Genomic DNA, 22,250 nt, shown 5'->3' with positions numbered 1-22,250 from the left:
TGAACAACGAAAAATGAAGTCGTCGTTATATATATTTGTAAAATGAGTTTATTTTAAATTTATATCAATCAATGAGGCTTTTCAATCACATAGTGAAATAAAAGATCTAATACTTTCCTAGTCACAAGTCAGAGATGAAGGGCGCTACTAACCTGAAATTTAAAAAAATAGGTATTAGGGCCTGCTATTATGGTCTAAAATTTTAAACATGCAAATATTTTGCAAGCCTAGAAATGAATTTGAAATGAAAGTGATACCACTAAAATGTCAGGATATCTCCCTGCCTCCACGTGGCGCCCCATTGGGAAACGGTTGTAAGAGGAAACAATTAGGCTAGGCCCAAAGGGTAGGAAAACAGGTAGGGGGTGCCTAAGATGGTGCGAGAGCACGGGTTGTGGTTGCAAAGAGCGCTCTACAAACATGATAACAATCTACACGTCGTACCTCACAGGTCCGTTTGAAAAAATTGCCGAGTCCTGCCCAATCAGCGTAGGAAAATGGGGGTCGTCTTCTGTGTACTCGGTCTTTGGCCACGTCTCTAATCCCCATGATTCCGGAGTTACTGAGTCACTGGAAATAGTGGTGTGGTACCAACTTCCCAAACAGAAATCTACTGTTCAGGCAGGCCGTTAGAACCCCCCCCCCCCCCAATTGAGAGAATTAGTGATGGGTGAATCTGTCAGCTAAAGCGTTGCCTTATCGTGTAACATCATCGTCACAAAGGAGATCGTTATATCGGTATCTAATTATAAGTCGACTAAATCTTTAATGTAATGATGGTCAACAGGGCCGAATTTAAGGGATGTCAGGTGGGGCTACTGGCACTGTGGTCTACAAAAAGAGAGAAAGACACACATTATAAAGATTTTTAATAAAAAAAAAAATTTTGTTGGCAAAAACTGCTGTGAAAGAAGTGTCCACTTGTTGCGTATTCGTAATACATAATTGCAGATTCTGATTTACGGCAGTGCGTTAACTTAAGGCCTTACCCTTCATAGACTAAAGAAATATGTATTTTATCTGAGATATGCATATTAAATATTTTTTAACAGAAGGAAAATTAGATTAAATTTACAAGTACTCTACTTCTTTCAACTAAAATATGACAAACGTTTATATATGATTAGCATTATTAGTAGGCCTAAATGGATTTTGATTAACGATTTCGAAAACGTGTGGGGGCGTCCAAAAAAAATCCTACCCAGGGTACCGGGACCTCCATTCACTTAAATTCAGCCCTGATTGTTAATCTATTTAAACAAATACTGTTCGATAAAGTCCATGCACTAATTTCATTTATCAGACACTAGGAAAAAATACACGAGAACTGAAGAGGAATTGGAATGTTGAAGAGATGGAAATAGTTAAAAATGGCGGCTTTAAAGGGATATAACTCTTCCCCATACAGTTGCTATGACAATTAAAAAATCTTTTGCTCGTCTATTCCCTTTATTGTGCTGCTTAAAGGAAACCACTGGAGCTTAACAGATCATTAGTTACCTGAAACAAGTATATACATGTCGCTATATAAAGCAGTGACGAAGCTCCGAGGAAAACATAAGGCATATATTGAAGAAACTGCTGAGAAATGGAGAAAGAAAGCAAAATATCATTTTAAACAAATATCAAATCATCCTTCCTCACTCACAAATAGGTAAATTTCTTTAGACGCAAAAAAAAAAAAAAGTTCATTTTCTTTCTTTACTAGGGCGTAGTAGGGTTAGCACAACGACCATCACTTTCGTTCGCTGAGGCAGTCGGGTTGAACCTGGATCTATGGTTTTATGTCTACACTAGGCCTCAACCGCATGACACCCTAAACCAGTGGTTCTCAAACTGTGATACGCGGACCGGGGATCCACAAGACGAACATAGGGGTCCGCTGAAATATAAAACTTATATACCATTAAAAGAACTTAGCTAAAAGCCAGTTTATACAATCAGATAATTTATATATAGTTGTCGGTGCGTAGGTTATGGTATTCTAGCACCAATGCTTATTAGATGCACAATTTTTGAACGCACTTTCTTTCTTGCCTTGTTTTTAAGCGTTTGGAGTTTTGTTATTATGCTGGCGTAACGTTTTTTTGAGATTCTTCTGTGTACCCCTGTTTAGGGTGAGTATCTAAGACAGTACTGCATTTCGCAGTTGTTTCGCATCCATAGCGTTTTGGACTAGACCTTTCATTTTGTCTTTTCATATGTCTCTACAGGGAGTTAGTTATGGCATAGGGAAGTCTACACTAGAGGCTAGAGTCAGCAGTGCGTTGTGTTGTACTTGTGCGTACTAATGTGTTACGTGGTGGGACAGCAAGGTGCAGAATGATTAGTTAATTAATATAACAATTATATTGTTACGAATCTCACTATCCAGGCTCTCTGCAAACTGCACCATACACCACCAACTTAAAGAACTTGAAAACTCAGGGCTCCAAAGTAACTAACACTTTAATAGTTGAATAAATAACAGCCAATACTGTACAATTGGCAACACGTACACTGTACAAATATCTCTCCGATAACACCGTACCGCCGTATCAACTCTTGCACTGGCCTCTCCGTCTCGTTCCGGGCTTGCACTGGGTCCAACAGTTCAGGACTGACTTCACACACTAGGCTCGTTGTGTCGGACTCGATCGCAGACCAAGATCAAGACGCCAGTCGTCTCAACTGTACTTGACAGTACTCCGCACTGAACCGTCGTAATGCTCCGTACAGAACCACACCGTTGAACTGTGCTGTAGTTGACCGTGTTCTGAGCTTCTCTCGTGAACCTTCTGTCGTGAACCTTCTGTCGTGGACTTTGCTGTATTGAGCCCCTTTTCTCGACCGTCTTGACTGCGACACCTCCGCTCTTAAATAGGGTCCCTACTGGCCTTCTCGAACCGGACAGAACGCCGCTCGACGTTTCTAGGTGGTCAGATGACTACAACTCTCGTGACGCTCCTGAGCTCTGTTCACGAAGTCGATCCTTCCCGAACCTTCGTGTTGACACTCGTCTCGGCTGACCGTCGTAACTCGTCACGGTTGACCGCTCGTCTAGCGCTGGCCTGGGGCGATTAGCGTCGGCTGACTACACACACACCACTACCCCCATCTGTGCCACCACCAGGTTTATAGCAATATTATAACATTTGTTAACTTCAATGATATTATTTCATCAATTTGTCATCATAAAGTACATTCATCCCATTAGACACTTATATTGTTAACATCGAGTCGATGGTTTATTGTAAGCACGAAAGTGCCTGTTGAATGTCTGCGGCACGGGCGAACGAGCTAAGGCTTAAACACAATCCTGACAATAATCAACTCGCCTCTTTAAAAGTGTCTATTACGTACTGTTCCAAAGTACCAAAGATTTGAAAACATTATTCATTTGGATATTCCCGACTGGGTATTCAACTCTTTAGCGCGTGAACTAACTCATATCCCAATCACATATGAATCCATATTAATACAGGAGCAACTTATTGAAATAGCCACAAACGAGGAACTGAAACCAATCTCTGAACAAGGAGACCACACATTTCTTGTTACAAAGTGGATTCATTTCCATAATGAGCCTCGTCACAAATCAAAGAAACCGACTAGAAATGAGTGCTCGTTGAAATTTGCAGTTGCTACGTACAAACATTGAGCCGGACATACAAACAAAATCTCTTCAACGTCATCCAATTTTTTTTATATTTTCTTTGAAACAAAATTTGTAATCTCAATAATAACTGCTTCAACAAAATGTTTTGTTTTGTTGTTGTTGTTGTTTTCATTTGTAATTTCTATACTATGCATTTATATAGCCTTTTCACTTAGGGGTCCGTGGAAAGTTTTGACTATTTTAAGGATTTCCCGGGTCAAAAAGTTTGAGAACCTCTGTCCTAACCGTTAAATTACTTGTAAGAACCGCTAACCTAAATGATCATGAATTATATACAATTTCTAGATAATGTTGACTGCTTGACCGTGATGTACAATATGGCCAGAAACCGTTAAAATTTGTCTTGTATGTTATTAGAATTGGAAACAAATAATATATGTACACATTTTTTCTAGCTGTTTTCTTGCTAATGGTCAGAAATCGTAGGATATTAAAATATTATTGTAGATGCAAACTTAATGAAATTAAAACTTAACAACACTCATACATTATTCATAAATCTTAAACTAGGTGTCTGGTTGAAGGAATGAAACATAAATAATGTTATACCGACTTCATAGTTTCAGTTTCACCTATTCGCTTTGCATTACCTAATTTTCGATATTAACTAATATTTCAATGAATACTAATTTGGGAAATTAATATAATCAAAATGTCTAATAATAACAGCTGTGACTCTCTCCTTGTCTGCCTACATGATAAAATAAACACTGAGCTATGATCCCGCTCTATTCTCTCTAGTCTTCACACCTATACTCTAACGTTCACACATACACCACAGGTTGCCTTCTAAAAGTTCAAAGGTTATTACTCACCCATGTTTTATCCAAAAAGATAGCTATAAGTACGTAATTCAATACTGACTGCCCTCCACACAGCCTCCATAAGTAAAATATCACTAAAGTCACGTGCGAATGACTATACTCTGTTTGCATCGTCTGCAATGAAAATAAAGTGTGTACGGAATAAACAACAACTTAAATGCGTGCATATGTTAAGGTCATTAATACGATTGTATCTAATCATTATATGCTAGCCCATGGGCAAAGCCAAGGAAGGGAGAAATTTGAACCCCTCTACCTTCAATTAAAACTACAGTTATTAATGTCCATGAGAGTAGCGATGGGGTTTTGAGGTTTAACCCCTCTCTCCCGAATAAAATATTTCAAACATTGATTGTTTTCTTACCGACGGTGGGATTCATTAATACAATAAACCTATGAGAATTCAAGCCGCGTCATGAGGAAAAGAAATAACTTTCAAAATGGCTTTGAAACATATAGCACATTTATGGGAAAAGATCTATTTTAAGATCAAGTTTGGCATGGGTCTCAAGAAAAAAAAACGACTGTCGTTCAAAAAACAAAAAATTCAAGAAATATAGGCATAACTGAAAGATTTCACTTCATGGATCAATGACAACAATGGGACAAGAAAAATACTGTAACAAAAAAAAATACAATTATTAATTAGTTTGGATAGGTCACGTAATTAAATTTGTAATAGGTCTAGACCACCAATAATAAATCTGTGCGATTAGAAATATTTGTACCAATTGTTTTTGTTGAGCGCAATTTCTTGCTTTTAACTTTCTCAATACGCTATGATCCTTATCACTTGTCTGGACCAGTTGGAAAAGGGTGGGGTAGAAAGAACGGGGTATCTGGGGGATCGTTTTTTAAATGTATTTTTTTTTAAGTGAACGTCTTGAATTAATTACCGATAATTAATAAACTTATTGGTTAATTAAAAAAAAAAACAACTGATTATTGTGTTGTGAGGTAAAAGAAATAATTGTGCAAAATTTCAGCTGGTCAGAGATTGGTTACGGGAGAAATAACGTGTACAAACTTTTTACCTGACAGAGCTGATATAAGTTATGTAAAGCTATGCAAACAGGAAGAGTTAAAAAAAATAAAGATTTGAACAACAACGTTGAGAGATCCATTGTGTTTATCCAATGTTGTAATTATTAGATTACGCATCTGCTTGCTTTGAAATATTGCAAACTCATTTCAACAATAAAACGTTCCTTATCACTGAATCAGCACAGTTAATATTAGCCTTTTTCGTTTGATATATTTGCAAAGGAACGCTTTATTTCATACGTTAGCACAGACCTAACGCTAAACTGAAAAATACAAACGTAGCTTATCAACACTCTTATTATTTCATTCGCCGTATGCACCAAAAAACCTAGCTATAAAAAGATTCTAGAAATTAAAAAATCACCCTTTAGGTCAGGATTTTGTGATGTTACCATCACAAAAGAGATACAAGACACCGATAGCAAAGACAAACAGACATGAAAACTCTTTTGTTTCCCTAGTAGGCTACCAATATCGTTACATATATACACAATCAGATATAAACTTTTCGCATGTAAATTATAATAGAGTCTGGTGTAAATGTATATTTTGGTTTTCTACATGTTTTGTTTGGTGTAATGCAGAACTTTTATGACAAATTTCCTTATGGATAATAAATATTATTATTATTATTATTATTATTATTATTATGTTAGAAATGAACGAGTAGTCATTCTCTGGCGCTGCCAGGGTCGAGTTTCGCTAAAGAGAAACAACATTCATCGTAGTCCCTTTAACAGTTTCCACTGAGGAATTTTCTGGTGATGTGGCAGGTCTGCAGCAGTACCGCCCTCTGACAGGCAACGAAGATGTTCCTAGGAATGTTAAGGGCCTTGAAGGTGTCTGTGAGGTCAGTTGTTATTATCCCCTCGGTTGATATAACAATGGGGTATATTGTTATTTTGGACAATTTCCATAGACGCTTAATCTCCAAGCCTAGGTTCCCATATTTTCTTTGTTTTTCTATCTCAGTTTTTCTTAAATTATGAGACAGTGGTACGGCGATATCGATAATGGTAGCGGTTTTTTCTTTTTTATCGATGAACAGCAGATCCGGGTGATTGAAATCTACCGTTTTGTCGGTCAGAATAGGCCTATCCCAGTACAGCAGATGTTCAGTAGACTCGAGAACCTCTTGCGGAGAGTATTTATAATAAGGGGGAGTGTCCTTACCGATCAATTTGTACGTCAAAGCCAGGTGTTGGTGTATTAACTTTGCAACTTGGTTATGGCGACCCAGGTAGGCTGATTCTGATAGGGCTGGACATCCTGCCATAATGTGTTCAATCGACTCGCCCACATTTCCACATTTTCGGCATTTGTCGACAACATTGAGTTTCAGGATATGCTTCTCGTAATTTTTTGTCCTGATTACTCTGTCCTGTATTGCTGTAACAAAGCCTTCTGTTTCAGGGTAGAGATGACCTGCTTTGAGCCATGTTAAGGAAGCAGCCTTGTCGATGTTGTCCCCATGTAATGAAGCCGGAAATTTTCTGTGGAGTGTTTTTTCCTCCCATTGGCGAATCTCATGCCCTACGTCGTCCAAACCGACATTGACATCAGCATTGTGTAGGTTCAGAGGGGTTGCATCGGAGTCGTATTTCCGTAGGAAGGAAACTAATTTGTTGCTGGAGGCGAGCAGTTTTGATCGTATTTTTAAAACTTGCATCTTACACAATTTGAAGATGTTCTGCAATCCACGACCCCCATCCTTCCTGGGCAGGTATAACCTTATGGTGGAGGACTTGGGGTGTAGGCATCGAAACTTGGTTAGTAATTTTCTAGTGAGTCTGTCAATGTCATGTAGATCGGTGTCAGTCCATTTGATCACACCGAACGTGTAAAGGAGCACTGGGACGGCCCAGCTGTTTATTGCAGTGATGAGATTACTGCCAGACAGTTTGGTGTTGAGGATTTTATTAACTCTTTGCCTATATTTGCCAAGAAAGTCCTCTTTTAATTTCTTATGGTTTATCTTGACATTCTGGTTTATTCCAAGATATTTATAAATAGAGGCGGAGTTCAATTCCTCGATGCCTTCAAATTCAATGTTGGTGTTCGTTGCCTTGCCCTTTTTAATGCTTATGATGCCACACTTATCCAGGCCAAAAGACATACAGATATCGTCACTAAAGCATTTTACCGTTTTGATTAAGGTGTGTAATTTTTGCTCGGTTTCTGCATATAGCTTTAGATCATCCATGTATAATACGTGGGACACACATTTTGTACATTTAGTATCAACCCTAAAACCGTTTGTAGAGTCTTGGAGGAATGTAGATAGAGGATTAATCGCTAGGCAGAACCAGAGTGGAGATAGTGAGTCACCCTGGTATATACCTCTTCTTATGTGCACAGAACCTAGTTTATCACGATTAAGGTGCAGGTTTATCTTCCAATTATTCATACAGACTTTCAATAGTTGTTTTATTCTTGGGTTGATTCTATGAATATCCAAGGTTTTTAATAGCCAATCATGCGGAACTGAATCGAAAGCTTTTTTGTAGTCGATGTAACACATGTGTAAATTTCTCTTTCTTCTATTAGCTTGATGCAATATAATACCATCTACAGTTAGCTGTACTTTACAGCCCATCGACTCTTCAATGCAACCTTGTTGTTCCTCTGCTAGTAGATTATGGGCAGAACAAAATTTATACATTTTACTTTTTAAAAGTGAAGTTAATAGTTTATACACCACTGACAGACAAGTGATAGGGCGATAGTTTGATGGTTGGTTCGGATCCCCTTTTTTGGGGAGGAGAGATGTTCTCCCTTCAGTGAGTTCTAACAGCATTGAAGACGGTTCTGATATTAGCTCGTTAAAACTTGATGTTAGTGGTGCATGTACGGCTGTAAGTTTTTTTCAGCCAAAAGTTGTGTATATTGTCCGGTCCAGGAGCAGTCCAGTTGTGGGTTTTTGATATAGCTGCTAAGACTTCCTCAGCTGTGAAATCCTCATCAGGCATTTCTGGTATTAGGTTGTTTTTAGTTTGGATTTCCTCGATCCAGTCAGCCTGCACATTGTAATTATTATTATTATTATTATATAGTTTTTCTGATATAGAGGAAAATCTCCAATAAAATTATCGAACCCTAGGCAGTTTGAAGATGGGAAACTCAATACAGTTGACATAATTCTTTCATCTAGTAGACTAATTCTAATTGATAATCTAATACTTCAATAATGACAATGTCTTCCATTTAGAAGTTTAAGGGCGAGTGCTATGCTTCACATGACTACACAAACCCAGTTGCGACCTAATCTCTATATTTTTCCTCTTCTCATGCAGACAAAGCCGTTGTCCGCCGGCGGTCTGTTTTTTTTTTCTTTTCGTCTTCTGCGCCTGTCTTTATCTAATACTAATTGCTACCTTAATGATAATAATAACAATAATAATATTAATAATAATAATTTATATAGCGGTGTTAAAAAAACATACGCAATGAAACCATATGAAACATTACTTCGAGAGTTAAAAGTAGCCTAAATAAGTTTGGTAGGATACCTCATTCTAACTGGTACCTTAATACAGTTAGCTAGCTTATTGTTACCTACAAATAGCAACCTACCTTCAAACTATGTCTATTCTTGAATGTAGCCCAACTCTGACCTGAACTCCATTTCTTTGAAATTAACACTAGGACGGCATTTATTTCTATTTTTAAATAAAAGGTAAAACACTAGCTTGCCCTTTCAAATTAAAAGAAAATGATTATACTATTCGAAAACAAACAAACAGACAAAAAGATATGCCTAAAAGACAAAGTAATTTAAAGATAAAGAACACTTTAAGGAATTTTTATCAATATAGCCCAATGATGGACAGATGGAGGGATCCAACCCGTACCCAGATGTAAGAGTAGATAAGTTAAGTTTAAACTATTTCAAGCATTCAGGTGTTAAGGTCTTACCGAAAATGACGATTCTTTCTTAAACTGATATTCGTAAACGTTTGTGAAATCGTCCACAGCTAAATCCCAACATTTGCCAGCGACTGCCAGGCTTAATCCGAACAAGAACGTTTTCCACAGCAAATATCGCTCACTGTAGCTTTCCGTCGTGGTACGATCATTGTCCAGTGTCACCACCGCATCGGGGATATTGGAGTGAAGTTTATACCCGTTGGCTTGCAGTTCGCCATGACCAACCCCAAATCTTTTCTTGAGGTAGTAGAATATGCCTAAGCAGAGAAAGAATCCGCCGAAGGTGTCAAAGATGGAGTCGATAAAGTACCCAGATGAAGAGTGGTTGGAGTGGTACTTGAGCCTCAACCCTGCCTGTGCTCGATACACCGTGCCATCCAGGGAGTCCAGCCACGTACGAAACTCATACAACATTACACCTATCCGCCTGTCCAGCAGGTGGTTCGAGGCTAAGAACTTCCCGGCGATAAACCCGCACAGAAGATGGCTGTAGGAGATGACGTCGGGCGTGATAAATCTGTTGCTAAAGCCCAGGATGGAGTCGACGTACTCCGTGCTGGGCACGACGATGAACTGGCTAGGGTGGTCGTTGAGGAGCCCTTTGACCGAAAAATGTGTTAATGGAGAGTAAACCTCGTCTTCTCGACCTACCGAGGAATCTTGAGAAAGCTGGATTTGAGCGAAACGTTTGAACAGTAAAATGTCCATGATTAAAAAGTACGTCAGAAGAAAAGCTGCTATAGCTACGCAAACGCTTCTTCTGGCTAAGCAGGACAAACATGGTACGTCAAAGAGACGTCTTGCACAAGAAGGTGGTGGAGTGTTGTACCAAACTGCAGTAATAAAATCTGAGCAAACATATTTTAGTGATCTGAAATATAACAATAATAATTATTATTATTACATGAGCTAATATAGTAATTTTCGTCTTAGCGTGGCTAAGGTTGAGATTCGTTGTGGAGAAATAAACAAGACAAATATTTAAAAAAAAACTTTAAAAAAAAAAAAAAAAAGCTTACTTAAATGGGGAAGAGCTCCGTCCTTAAAACTATATCTACCAATGATGTACATGTTATTTCCCCTATTCGACATAAAACAAAATAATTAAATACCAAAAATTAAAGGACTAATTGCGTATTTTTGTTTATTGATTCATGTTTTGTTAGGTACAAAAAAATTTTTTTAAAGTATCAGCTTGATCGGAGAATGCGTGAGGGAGAAATAGCTTTAACAAATATTTAAGGAGTCTAAACCCAACAAATTTAACCATATCTGTGAATACTGAGGTTTCCCTTGATGCTTTTAAAACAAAATTATAAATGATCACTATACCAGTCATTAATTCTCCAATTTGTTACCTTTTTTTATTTATTCATGTCTTGTCTATGTCAGTTAATAATTTTGCGAAGTTTCAGCTTGATCCAAGAATGAATGTGGGAGAAATAACGTGTATATACTTTTTAGCAGACAGACAATCAGACAGATTGAATAAATATAAGCTATGAAAAAAATAAATTTTAGTGTCCATTGAGGACATTTTAGCGATTTATAAATAAAAACATGTTTTTAAAGTTTCTATTGTGTTGTAATTGACTAAAGATATTACTTAAGTAGACAATAAAGGAGATATAGAAGTACAAGAAAAGGGGATCCAAAAACTATTAGCAAACATTAAACTAAATAAAGCATCTGGACCTGATGGTATTTCAGCTAGATTACTCAAAAAAGCTAGCACCAGTGTTTAAATTACTTTCTCAAGCTTCATTTAACCAGGGCAGAGTACCAAGGGACTGGAAAGTAGCTAATGTTACCCCCTATTTAAAAAAGGAGAAAAATCTGAGCCAGGAAACTACAGACCAGTATCACTAACCAGTACCGCATGTAAAATCCTAGAACACATAATATGTAGAAACATAATAAACCACCTAGACAAACATAATGTCCTTACTCCATACCAACATGTCTTTAGGAAATATAGATCATGTGAAACACAACTAATAGGACTAATTGATGATTTTTCAAAGGGTTTAGATAATAGTGAGCAAATATAGATGCTATCTTATTAGATTTTTCCAACGCTTTTGACAAAGTTCACCACCATAGTTTGCAATAGAGATGACGAGACCTGAAGAAAAAAGGTTTTCAATTAAACTCGAAATATATTAAAGTTGGCAATCTCCCAAAGACGACATAGGGGATTAAAAACGGGGTTCTTTCTAGACAAAGGGCAGTCAGACGAGCTATCTGCCACTCCCAAACTTCGCTGCGTTGCATGCAGTGAATAACTATAGTGGGGGTAGGGGATCCAAATTTGAAAATCTCCTCCCCGGGACCCCACTTGAGGATTTCCCCAAACGAGTGTCCGAAATGTGTTTTTACATTAAATCTTACGCCATTATCTCACCTTTAAGCGCTGAAACAAATTAATAGTAAACATGACATGTAACATATAATGATAGCAGCACAAAGATTCCAAGGTACTTATTATTGTTTTTTAATAATATGTAGAACACTCCATGTTTTATCACTTTCTGCCGCTTGTATTGGGTACAATAACATTATGGTTGCCCCAAAACAGGTCAATCATCCCGTCCCAAAATAAATTTCTCCCAATAAAATCTATCACTGGTTAAATCTTCATTGTTATAGTATAATAAAAAGAACTGGTTAGCCTACATACATTCATTGATCTGTAAAAATGTGCACCGAACGATGATCCTTTTAAAATTAGCTTATTCTGACATTTCCTCACTCTCGTATCTAGCCTGTTCGTTCCAGGACGTCACTACATGGACAGTTTCGTTTTTAGCTGCACCCGAAAGGGGAAAGCCGCTATTAGTTTTGTGTGGTGTGTCTGTCCGCCCTCCCTTCCGTAAGTCATTTCTATTTAGATCACAGAAACTAGAAACGAGATTGAAAATCCGACATTATGACATTTTAAAGCTTTCTAACGTTTTGATGCAACGGCAACTTTTGTTCATTTCTGAAAGTGAATCATTTATTTTTTGAAAAGTAAATATGCAAGCATTATTTTTTTCATAAAAATGCACTATTTTATATTACAAATTTTGGTGTGTTCTGTTATATAAGCTACTTACTTTTTTTAATAAATGTTTACTTTTATTATTTTAAAAGTGAAAGGATGTATTTAGTATGTATAAAAGTCGAATATAACCAAAGGGAAAAGTTTCTTCTTTGAGGCCTTGAATGAGAGATTGGCCCTTAAGAAAATTGGACAATCATTCCATAACATAAGATAAGCCACATTCACATTGATCCATATCTTCTCAATCGCCATGTCATTCAATATGTAAAATGAATGTAAAAATAATAAGATTAATATATGCTCGTATCTCCGTATTATATGGAATCATGTCGTCAGTCGGCCTAACAAATAGAATAGTATCGGCAAAACTATCCATACGTACACGTACGTCTTTTTGTATTGTCGGAGATAGGGTTGGGGTTGGTGATAGTTTTTGGTTCATATCTTCTGATATTCTTGCTAAAAAGTTGCCTTTTTACCTGCCTGACTGAATAGAATACTTGGGGGAAGGGGGGGGGGAAAGCGATTGTGATTTTGTGTTTCTAAACAAACTATCTTTGTAACCTATTATTATTTTATGAAAACTTTGTTTTAATAGCAATTTTTATTCATAGAATAATTTAAATAAGTTTTCTTAGGTATTTTCATCTTCTCGCAATGCACTGCTTAAAGTAAACCATTCACTACCAAATGCACTTCATACTGTAAAGCTATACACCACAGCAAATATTTGTATACTGTAAATCTATACACTACAGCTAACATTGTATACTGTAAAATCATATACAACAGAAAACATTTTATACTGCAAAGCTACAAACTACAACTAACATTGTATACTGTAAAACTTATAGATAGCTCCTCCTTCGTGATCGAAGATGAACACATTTCTCATTTCATATGGACTCGAAGATGACTGTTCGACCAAGCCACTCTCCTTGCTTCGAATCTTGAGACTTCGAGACTCACAGCTTCACGACATGAGAAGTGCTTCCCAGCCGTGAATGTAAAACTATACACTACAACTAACATTGTATACTGTAAAACCATACATAACAGCAAACATTTATTCTGTAAAGCTATACACTACAGCTAACATTTTATAGTGTAAAACTATACACTACAGAATTTATTCCTATTAATTTGTAAATGAAATAAAAAAGTGCTTTCCCAATGATTGGATAAAAAATTACTGGATAACCAGAGAATTAACAATATATAAAAATAGCAGAAAAACTACTTCGATGTAGGTTATCTGGTCTAGTTTTTTTTTTGGTCCCACCTTACAGGCAAAGTTGACATATGTGCTAAATGTGTCCGTGCAAACATGCCAATGAAATATTAACCTAGTTTTACTCAATGTTGTTTTCTCCTCAAGTTCCCAGGGAGAAGATTTCTAATTTTGAAATAGCAACACACCTCCCACGTTTTTCTTGTTAGACGCCTTCTTTCACACTGTTCAGACACATCATAATCATAAAAGAGTTAGTTTTCGGATCCTAGTAAATCTGCGTTTTTGAGCTTAGTAATCTGCGTTGAGAGCTTAGTAAATCTGAGAGAGAGGGAGAGAGAGAGAGAGAGAGAGAGAGAGTGTGTGTGTGTGTTTTGATGTAGCCATTAGATTTATGGTCTAAAAAGAAATTTCATTTCCTATGAACTTTGCTTTGAAAAGCACGGGTGGATTGGGCTATTACAGTATTGAGTTAGCTTTGCTCTTAGCCTACTTTTTATTTTCTTGATATTTTATGACAAGGAGGCGCGGTGGCTTGGCTTCTCAACCAGGGTCCCGGTTTCGACTCCTGGTGAAGACTGTGATGTGCTAGCTACATAACACCCTCGTTAACAGTGTGCCACATAAACAGATGGCCTTTACATTATCTGCCCAATAAATCGCAATGTCTGAGAAGGGAACTTTTATTCTATGACATGAATGTGTGTAGGAAGACCATGTGACCACCATTTAGAGTGAAATGACCTAACAACATAATTTATAAAGTAAGGTGTTCACTAAATTTGAAGTGTACCAAGAAATCCCACTTTGTAATATCCAGTATGTCTAGGACAGAGAAATAAGACAAAGCGAAATATTTTTGAGATAACAAATGATTTCTGTATCATTACTAAAAAATAAAACGGACCCAAATCAGCCATAATTTATTAGTGGATCTTTATAGGGACCTACAGAGGTAATGCATAAATCCTACTAGCAAAATGTGTTTCCTAACAAAGAGTTATCGGCCATTCTATATTGCAGTTTTTACAAATCTTACCTTTGCAACATGAAGGCCTATACAAGTCACAAATAAAGTATATACATTATGTTACACGTCCTAAATGTTGATATGTAGGCTACACTTATCCAAAAACCTAATATTTACAACTTAGATAATGCATAGACGATCACGCAATGTTGAAACTTGGATTACACTATGTTAAATGTTGAGTCTGCTGTTTGTACATTTTTTGCACTTTTAAAACCGGTTACTGGGTCTAGTTCTTAATAAACTACAAAAGTCTAGATTGAATTTTTAACAACAAAAAACATGGTGTAACTGAAAAAAAATATTTAAAAAAATGTTTACTTAAAAGATTCCATTTTTTATTCTAGCACTTTTGTCTAGCACTTAATTGTTTTTTATGTACAAACAAAACACTGCCAACAAGCGTAAACAAAAAAAAAAAACGATATTAGACCAGTATAGAAAAAGGGAACATTACTGAAGTAAAACACTGGTCTAAATTCAATCCAGTAGATCAGTAATACCCAAACTAAGGCCCGAGGCCGTAGGTCATATTTGGCTAGTAGAAAATAAAGAAAGCAGAAAATAATCATTATAATAAAGAAAAGAAAGAAAGAAAGAAAGAAGGATAGATAGATAGATAGATAGATAGATAGATAGATAGATAGATAGATAGATAGATAGATAGATAGATAGATAGATAGATAGATAGATAGATAGATAGATAGATAGATAGATAGATAGATAGATAGATAGATAGATAGATAGATAGATAGATAGATAGATAGATAGATAGATAGATAGATAGATAGATAGATAGATAGATAGATAGATAGATAGATAGATAGATAGATAGATAGATAGATAGATAGATAGATAGATAGATAGATAGATAGATAGATAGATAGATAGATAGATAGATAGATAGATAGATAGATAGATAGATAGATAGATAGATAGATAGATAGATAGATAGATAGATAGATAGATAGATAGATAGATAGATAGATAGATAGATAGATAGATAGATAGATAGATAGATAGATAGATAGATAGATAGATAGATAGATAGATAGATAGATAGATAGATAGATAGATAGATAGATAGATAGATAGATAGATAGATAGATAGATAGAGTCAGTATACATATATTACTTGCCTTAGTCTGTCCATCAAAGACAGCTGTTCGCACCCGTGTCTATCTACAACGTAAAGATATAAGCACTTGTTGGTTCAAATTGAACTTCGAATGTCCCTCGCTGTGAATCGACTTCTAACGCCAGCCACATGTATTTCACGCCAGTCATAGCCACCAATCAATCGTCCTGCATTAAGTAAATAACGAAATGGAATAGTAACGCTAAGGTCCTTTTTAAAGTTTGATATGTGTCTGTGGGGCTAATTTAGTGCATGAAATATGACACTATTATTACCACTTTGCCCTTACCGTATAATAGGCCAAGATCTAGTTATTAAAAAAAAAACTTTGTCTAAATGTGATTGTAAGGACTATGTACAGAAATATAAAATTGGATTTGTACGCATACATCTACATTTTATTTTTAGTTTTAAAATAAAGTAACGTTATGCTCAAGATGCTAATTTTAAAATATATTTTTTAAAACTTTGATTTTTCACATTAGGGTTGATTCCATAGACTTATAAAGTATACAAGACTGGAAACCGGAAATGAATTCTTATCCGCGACTGATCGATTCACAGACCAATATATATATAGAGATTTTTATGTACGTAAACTCTTTTTTAAGCGCTAAGGGGAGTCGTCCCAATAAATCTTTTCTGTCTTAGAAAAGTAATGATCTTTAGTTTTCAAAGTTTAGAAATAATGCAAAATCATTTCTCGGATATTCACGCAAATATATGAAACAAAGCCATTTCCTGTTTGTTTCCATTGAGATAATGATTAAAAATCCTAGATCGAAATAATTCATGTTGATTTTAATCATCTTATGTACATTTAAATACATTGATTACATAGATCTTTCAGATTATGTATCTAAAAATTGCAAAATAATAATTATGAGACGAGAGTACTCTTATTTTTGATGTTCAATTAGCCTACTAGATCTAGATATTAAATTATATGTTACATAAATTAGGGTTGAAAAAAAAAACTTCACTTTTTAAAACTACTTCACAAAACAACGCCTTGATCCAACTTTCTAAAAAATTTTCACATTTTTATGTAGTTTTAAAAAGTCTACATGTCCATTCTAGAGTAGTATATATAAGTCTATGGTTGATTCCTTACAAGAGATTATCATAAAATGGAGGCTAATCTTAAATAGAAAGCATTTTGATGTAGGCCTATCTGATGTTTAGAATTCAGAAGGTCTAATAATTTATTATTATTTTTTAGCTTTTTTTTTTTAAATCACTTAGAAATCTATTAAAATAGTGAAATGTGTGAACCAAGAGCAGATTATTTAAAATAAACTTTTAGTATGAAGTTATGAGTTATGAAGAATAGTTTCTTACTTATTAATTATTAAGTCGAAAGCATAGACATAAATAAATATAGACTGGCCGAAGGAAGTACTTCATGTAATATCTATTGTATTCGGATTTCCGAATTATGAAAAATTGCATGATCATCATTCTTAGAGATTAAACAAAACTACACTGCCTCCTTATTTACAATATATATAGGTGTGTGGCTACGTCTACTTAACTTTTATACTGCTCATAAATGCTGTACACAAAATTGTAAGTCACAAATTTTCGTTTCATAAAACTCTTTAATCGGCCAGTCTATATTTATTTATGTCTATGGTCGAAAGACAATGTGTCGAAATCGCAATTACACTCATTAACACGCGTAGAATCTTGTTTTCTTGATTCACTTTATTTTTATAGGTAAAAAAGAAGAAGAGGGAAAGATAACAACGATAGTTACATGCAACAAAATCAAACAAATAAAAACGTCGATTCTGCATAGAGAAGTAAGACTCTTTTATGGGAAAAATCAATTACTCTCGGTCAGAAGTTAAAAGGAAACTAGTTCAAACAAGTACAATAAACACAAGTTTCTCGACCTACGCCATTTTGTTTTATTTCACGTGCACTGTTCAATGGTTACAAAGTAATGAATATATATTTAGAGAAAGAGAAGTTGAGAAATTACATCGCAATAAATGAAGTTTTACATGTTAGAAATTACTAGTCTGCTGAAGGATATATAAAACAATCAACAATATAAGGCTTGTCTTTGAGTTCGCAGATTAAGGTGCACGATATTTCATTCGGCTGCGCAATTCAGTGGTTCACCTTTATGCCACATCCAGTGCATATTTAATAAATACCATATTAGTAACCATAGCCTACTATTCTCGTAGAATAAATACTTTTAAATATGCATAGTGTTTAATAATTTAATTATGTATGGTCTGGCGTTCAAAAGTCCATAGAGTTAGAAGATATGCCCAGCTCCATGGGCGTAGCCAGGGGGGGGGGGGGGTTCAACCCCCCCCCCCCCCGAAATGAAATCCCCCCCCCTGGGGGGGGGGGAGGATCGGAATTTAGTGAATGATTTTTTGCTTTGATTTTGTTTATTTAAGTTGAGATTTTAATACTAAACCATCAATTGCCCCAGCACAACCAATGGGGTTTTGAGTTTAAAACCCCTTACCAGGGGGGTTCGAGTTTAAAAACCCCTACCGGGGGTTTTGTGTTTAAAAACCCCTACTATGGGTTTTGAGTTTTAAACCCCCTACTTAGGGTTTTTGCAGTTAACCCCCCCCCCCCCCCTCTTCTATAAAACAAAACAAAACAAAAAATGCAAACGAAAATCCCCTAATTCCAAGAGCACAGTTAAGGGAGATTTTGATTTTAAAACCCCCTCCAAAATTTACGATAAACCCCCTCTTCAATATAAAAAAAAGTTAATTACGCACTCAAAATGTTATGAGCGTAGCTAAATGGGTTTTGACTTAGTTTTTAGTTTAAACCCCACTTCAGCGGGGTTTGAAGGTAAAATATACCTCTTTAATAATAAAAACAAAGCAAATTATACACTCAAAATGTTTTGAGTGTAGTCAAAGGGGTTTTGAGTTTAAACTCCCCTCCAGTGGAGTCTGAAGCTAAAATGTACCTCTTCAATATAAATAAAAGCAAATTACTCACACTAAAATCTATGAACGCAGCCAAAGGGGTTTTGAGTTTAAACCCCTCGCCAGGGGGGTTTGAGGCTAAAAAATACATCTTCAGTGTAAGCAAAAAACAAATTACTCACTCAAAATGCTATGAGCGTTGCCAAAAGGGGTTTTGAGCTTAAACCCCCATTCAGAGGGGTTTAATGCTAAAAATACCTCTTCAATATAAAAAAAAAGCTAATTACACATTAAAATTATTTGAGCGTAGCCAATCCAATCGGGGGTTTTGAGTTTAAACCCCTCTTCTACAGATGGCGTTTGTTTAAAGTTTAAAACCCCTCCAGATGGTTTTGAGTTTAAGATCCCCCTACAGAGCATTTTGAGGTGGAAAACCCCCAACAGATGATTTTGACGATAAAACTTCTCTTTTCGATATAAAATCTAAAGCAAACTACAGTCACTTAATTCCAAGAGTGTATTCAAGAGTGGTTACACATTTTACCAGTGGCAGGGCTCCCTTAATAAACTGTAGTGAATAGTCATCTGCCGAAATTGAAAAACACTAAATGTGGCTCAACAAAGATGGCTAAGACAGATTTTAGTAATCAGTTATAGAGATCGGGTTTAATCAAGGAAATCCTATGCCGAACTGGGAGTCGACCCTTTAGTAAGATTGTGAGAGAGCGACGCATGAGGTTTGCGGGACATGGTCTCCGACAAAATGAATTACGCATAAGAAGAGTTGCAATGATATCGTAGTACAACTTGACGCCACTCATTCATTGAGGTCCTCATGGCAGGTGGGAAGAGGCTTCAGACATTACCAGTGACAGATTTTTATGGAAACAGCTTGACGTCAAATGCTCCGAACGGCGCGGTAGGGTCTAAGTCAGTAAGAATAGCACATTAGGTTTTTGAAATAAAACTTTTTAATAGCAGGAAAATGCACTGTAGATACCTCAGAATATGCATTTTGTTGGCTTTCAATATCAGAAATAGTGCTTTGCGGCGGGGCTTCGCCCCGCGCTGGGGGAGCTCTTAGCGCTCCCCCAGACCCTCTTGCTAGTATTGGCGGGGAATCTACAATTTTTCCACTAACTCATGGAAGAACCTATTCTAGGGCACAATAAACGTCTTCCGAAAGAATGAAGGGTCAGAATGCAATAAAGATTATTTACACACACACATAAATACATATTTAAAAAAAAAATTCGCGGGGGGGGGGGGTGGGGGTGGGAAGAAAAAAATCCCCCCCAACCCCCCCCCCCCCCCCCCCCCGAAAAAAAATCCTGGCTACGCCCATGCCTAGCTCTAATATAGTGAAATATATTTCGGAGAAAAAAATTTTTGTCGCCGGATTCACTATAGTTGACATATACAGATCTATGTTATAGAGGAACCCGCGACTTGTTTAGATAAAGGTATGATCCGAGCGACTTAGATACAAGACATTATTTATGCTAATAGACTTGAATGCTTAGCTTCACGTGTAGATAAACATAAATATGAAACGCAATAGAAGTCTTCTTCCTCAAGGTTTAAACAGTACACGTTTTATTCAGCTCCTTTATTTAGCAATTGATTTATTAAAACTAAAAGTGATAATCTATTATCTATTCTTAGTACTAAAGATCCTTTTGATGGAGGTTGATATTGTTTTCTATTTTCCCCATTAAAAAAAATATTAATACTTGGAGTCGGTCTAATCAGTCATGTTTTTGGAGATGTTCACAATCAACTAAACATATCAAGGACGCTAAACTGAACGTCACTGTTGCCAGCTAAGGGAAGAAGAAATGATCTACAATTTGAACCATATTTTTTTATTTTTTTTTTGTAAATTTAACCGCTGTGATTTCAATGGTATAAAATGACCAAATTGTTGTATGAGCCTGGTAAGTAATACCAGGTATATTTTTTTTTCGTCCACCGCAAATGTAAGAATTTGTGATGACAAGGCCCCTTAGAAATATTGTTATAGATTAATAAATGTAACATTCTCTAGTGACCGGGGGGGGGGGGGGCGGATGAAACTATTTTATCCTATGGATACCTGTCAATTCAAGCGTTTCTATAAAGAAGCGTAGACAGAGTTGGGTGACTACTACTTTAATTGTGTGTAGGCTATTAAGGCTATATATATATGTGTGTGTGTGTGTTCTTATATAAGATGCCCGAATGCGCGGTTAATGTTCTAATACTTGCCAAGAAGCCACACTTTTTCTCCATATTTTAGTCCATGAAACATGTGCATACCTTCAGACTCTGTATTGTGAGAAAACTTATTCAATAAAACAAACACTTGGAACTGCTGCTCTGTGTCTCTGGCTGCTCTGTGTCTCTGGCTGCTAGCAAGAATTGTAATGGTATTGAACAGAATTGATCTCAATCAATAATTGTCTAAATTTACTTTATCAATAATATAAAGAAAAAAAAAGAAAACAGCTCTTTTGTTCATTTCAACCACTCCAGCCGTAAAAGCTGAAGACATAACATGACTAGACATATTGAAGCTGCATTTTTTTAATTGTTCTGTTATAAACGTGTTGGTTCAAATCTTGTCGACAAAAGAACGCAATGGTCTAGTGATTTTTATATGTTTTTTACATTCACGGATATGCATACAGTTGGGTTCCTTGTAGACCATAAATGAATGCTTTTGATTTATTCCAAAGAAAAAAGATTATTATAATACGAATTATGCTCTGAGATTTTATACGTCATCCGGCATGACAATTATTTATTTATTTGTTTTTAAATCTAAGCTATATATGTCCGTAACATCCAGGTCTGATTCATCTATTGATATCAAACTGTCATCTCTGGTTATGATATTTTTATGTCTATTTACGTCAGCACATTCTGTGTAAGCAGGGCCTCATCCCCATAGTAGGGGCCTCCACAAACAGACAAACAAAAAATAGACAAACTTAAAAAAAATAAACATCTTTTGATTTTTCTAAAATAATACATTTCCAAGCCACTCTTACAGCATTGCAACGTTTACGGTGTTTTAATATTGACGTCCTCAATTAGTTCTCTATGCATCTGTATTTATAGTTTAAATAATGCAAACTGGCTCTTAAGAATAATCCATATAACACATGATATTTTCTTATGCAGAGGTTACTTCAAAAAAGAAGATGATTACGTCCTACGCGTCATGCATCTAGCCCAGTGATTCCCAGAGTGGTCTATATAGACCCCCAGGGGTCTACGAAGACTTCCAAGGGGTCTACGAAAGTGAAAAAATAAATTGGGGGTCTATGAGATGTCTACGGGGGTCTACGATAATAAATTTCATTTAATCATGTTGCGACTTTAATTTTCACATCCCACTAATGTAATTATTTACTAAATTAATCTATGATTTGTACCTTAGTTAATCCTTTAAATAT

At 36.0% G+C, this 22,250-nt stretch overlaps 1 protein-coding gene across 8 annotated transcripts; it reads right to left on the bottom strand.

Annotated features, from left to right (window-relative positions):
- Window positions 1-25: 25 nt before the first annotated feature.
- Window positions 26-21,284, bottom strand: LOC106066432 (ceramide phosphoethanolamine synthase-like). 8 transcript variants are annotated; one of them, XM_056037809.1, is made up of 6 exons: window positions 21,109-21,284; window positions 15,900-16,065; window positions 9,442-10,324; window positions 4,474-4,596; window positions 1,501-1,581; window positions 26-152 (listed from the first exon to the last, which is right to left on the bottom strand). In XM_056037809.1, the coding sequence occupies exons 2-6, from the start codon at window positions 15,911-15,913 to the stop codon at window positions 129-131; spliced, it is 1,125 nt and encodes a 374-aa protein (XP_055893784.1). In that variant the 5' UTR covers window positions 15,914-16,065; window positions 21,109-21,284; the 3' UTR covers window positions 26-128. The 8 variants fall into 8 exon arrangements, with proteins under 8 accessions (XP_055893784.1, XP_055893785.1, XP_013080900.2 ...); XM_056037810.1 differs by lacking the exon at window positions 21,109-21,284 and adding an exon at window positions 16,188-16,374; XM_013225446.2 differs by lacking the exons at window positions 15,900-16,065; window positions 21,109-21,284 and adding an exon at window positions 14,770-14,926.
- Window positions 21,285-22,250: the final 966 nt, after the last annotated feature.

Source organism: Biomphalaria glabrata, chromosome 8 (assembly GCF_947242115.1).
Source record: "Biomphalaria glabrata chromosome 8, xgBioGlab47.1, whole genome shotgun sequence".
In the NCBI taxonomy this organism is placed as follows: domain Eukaryota; kingdom Metazoa; phylum Mollusca; class Gastropoda; family Planorbidae; genus Biomphalaria; species Biomphalaria glabrata.
The sequence above is the reverse complement of the archived record's forward strand: the minus strand, read 5'-3'. Positions and strand labels throughout refer to the sequence as shown.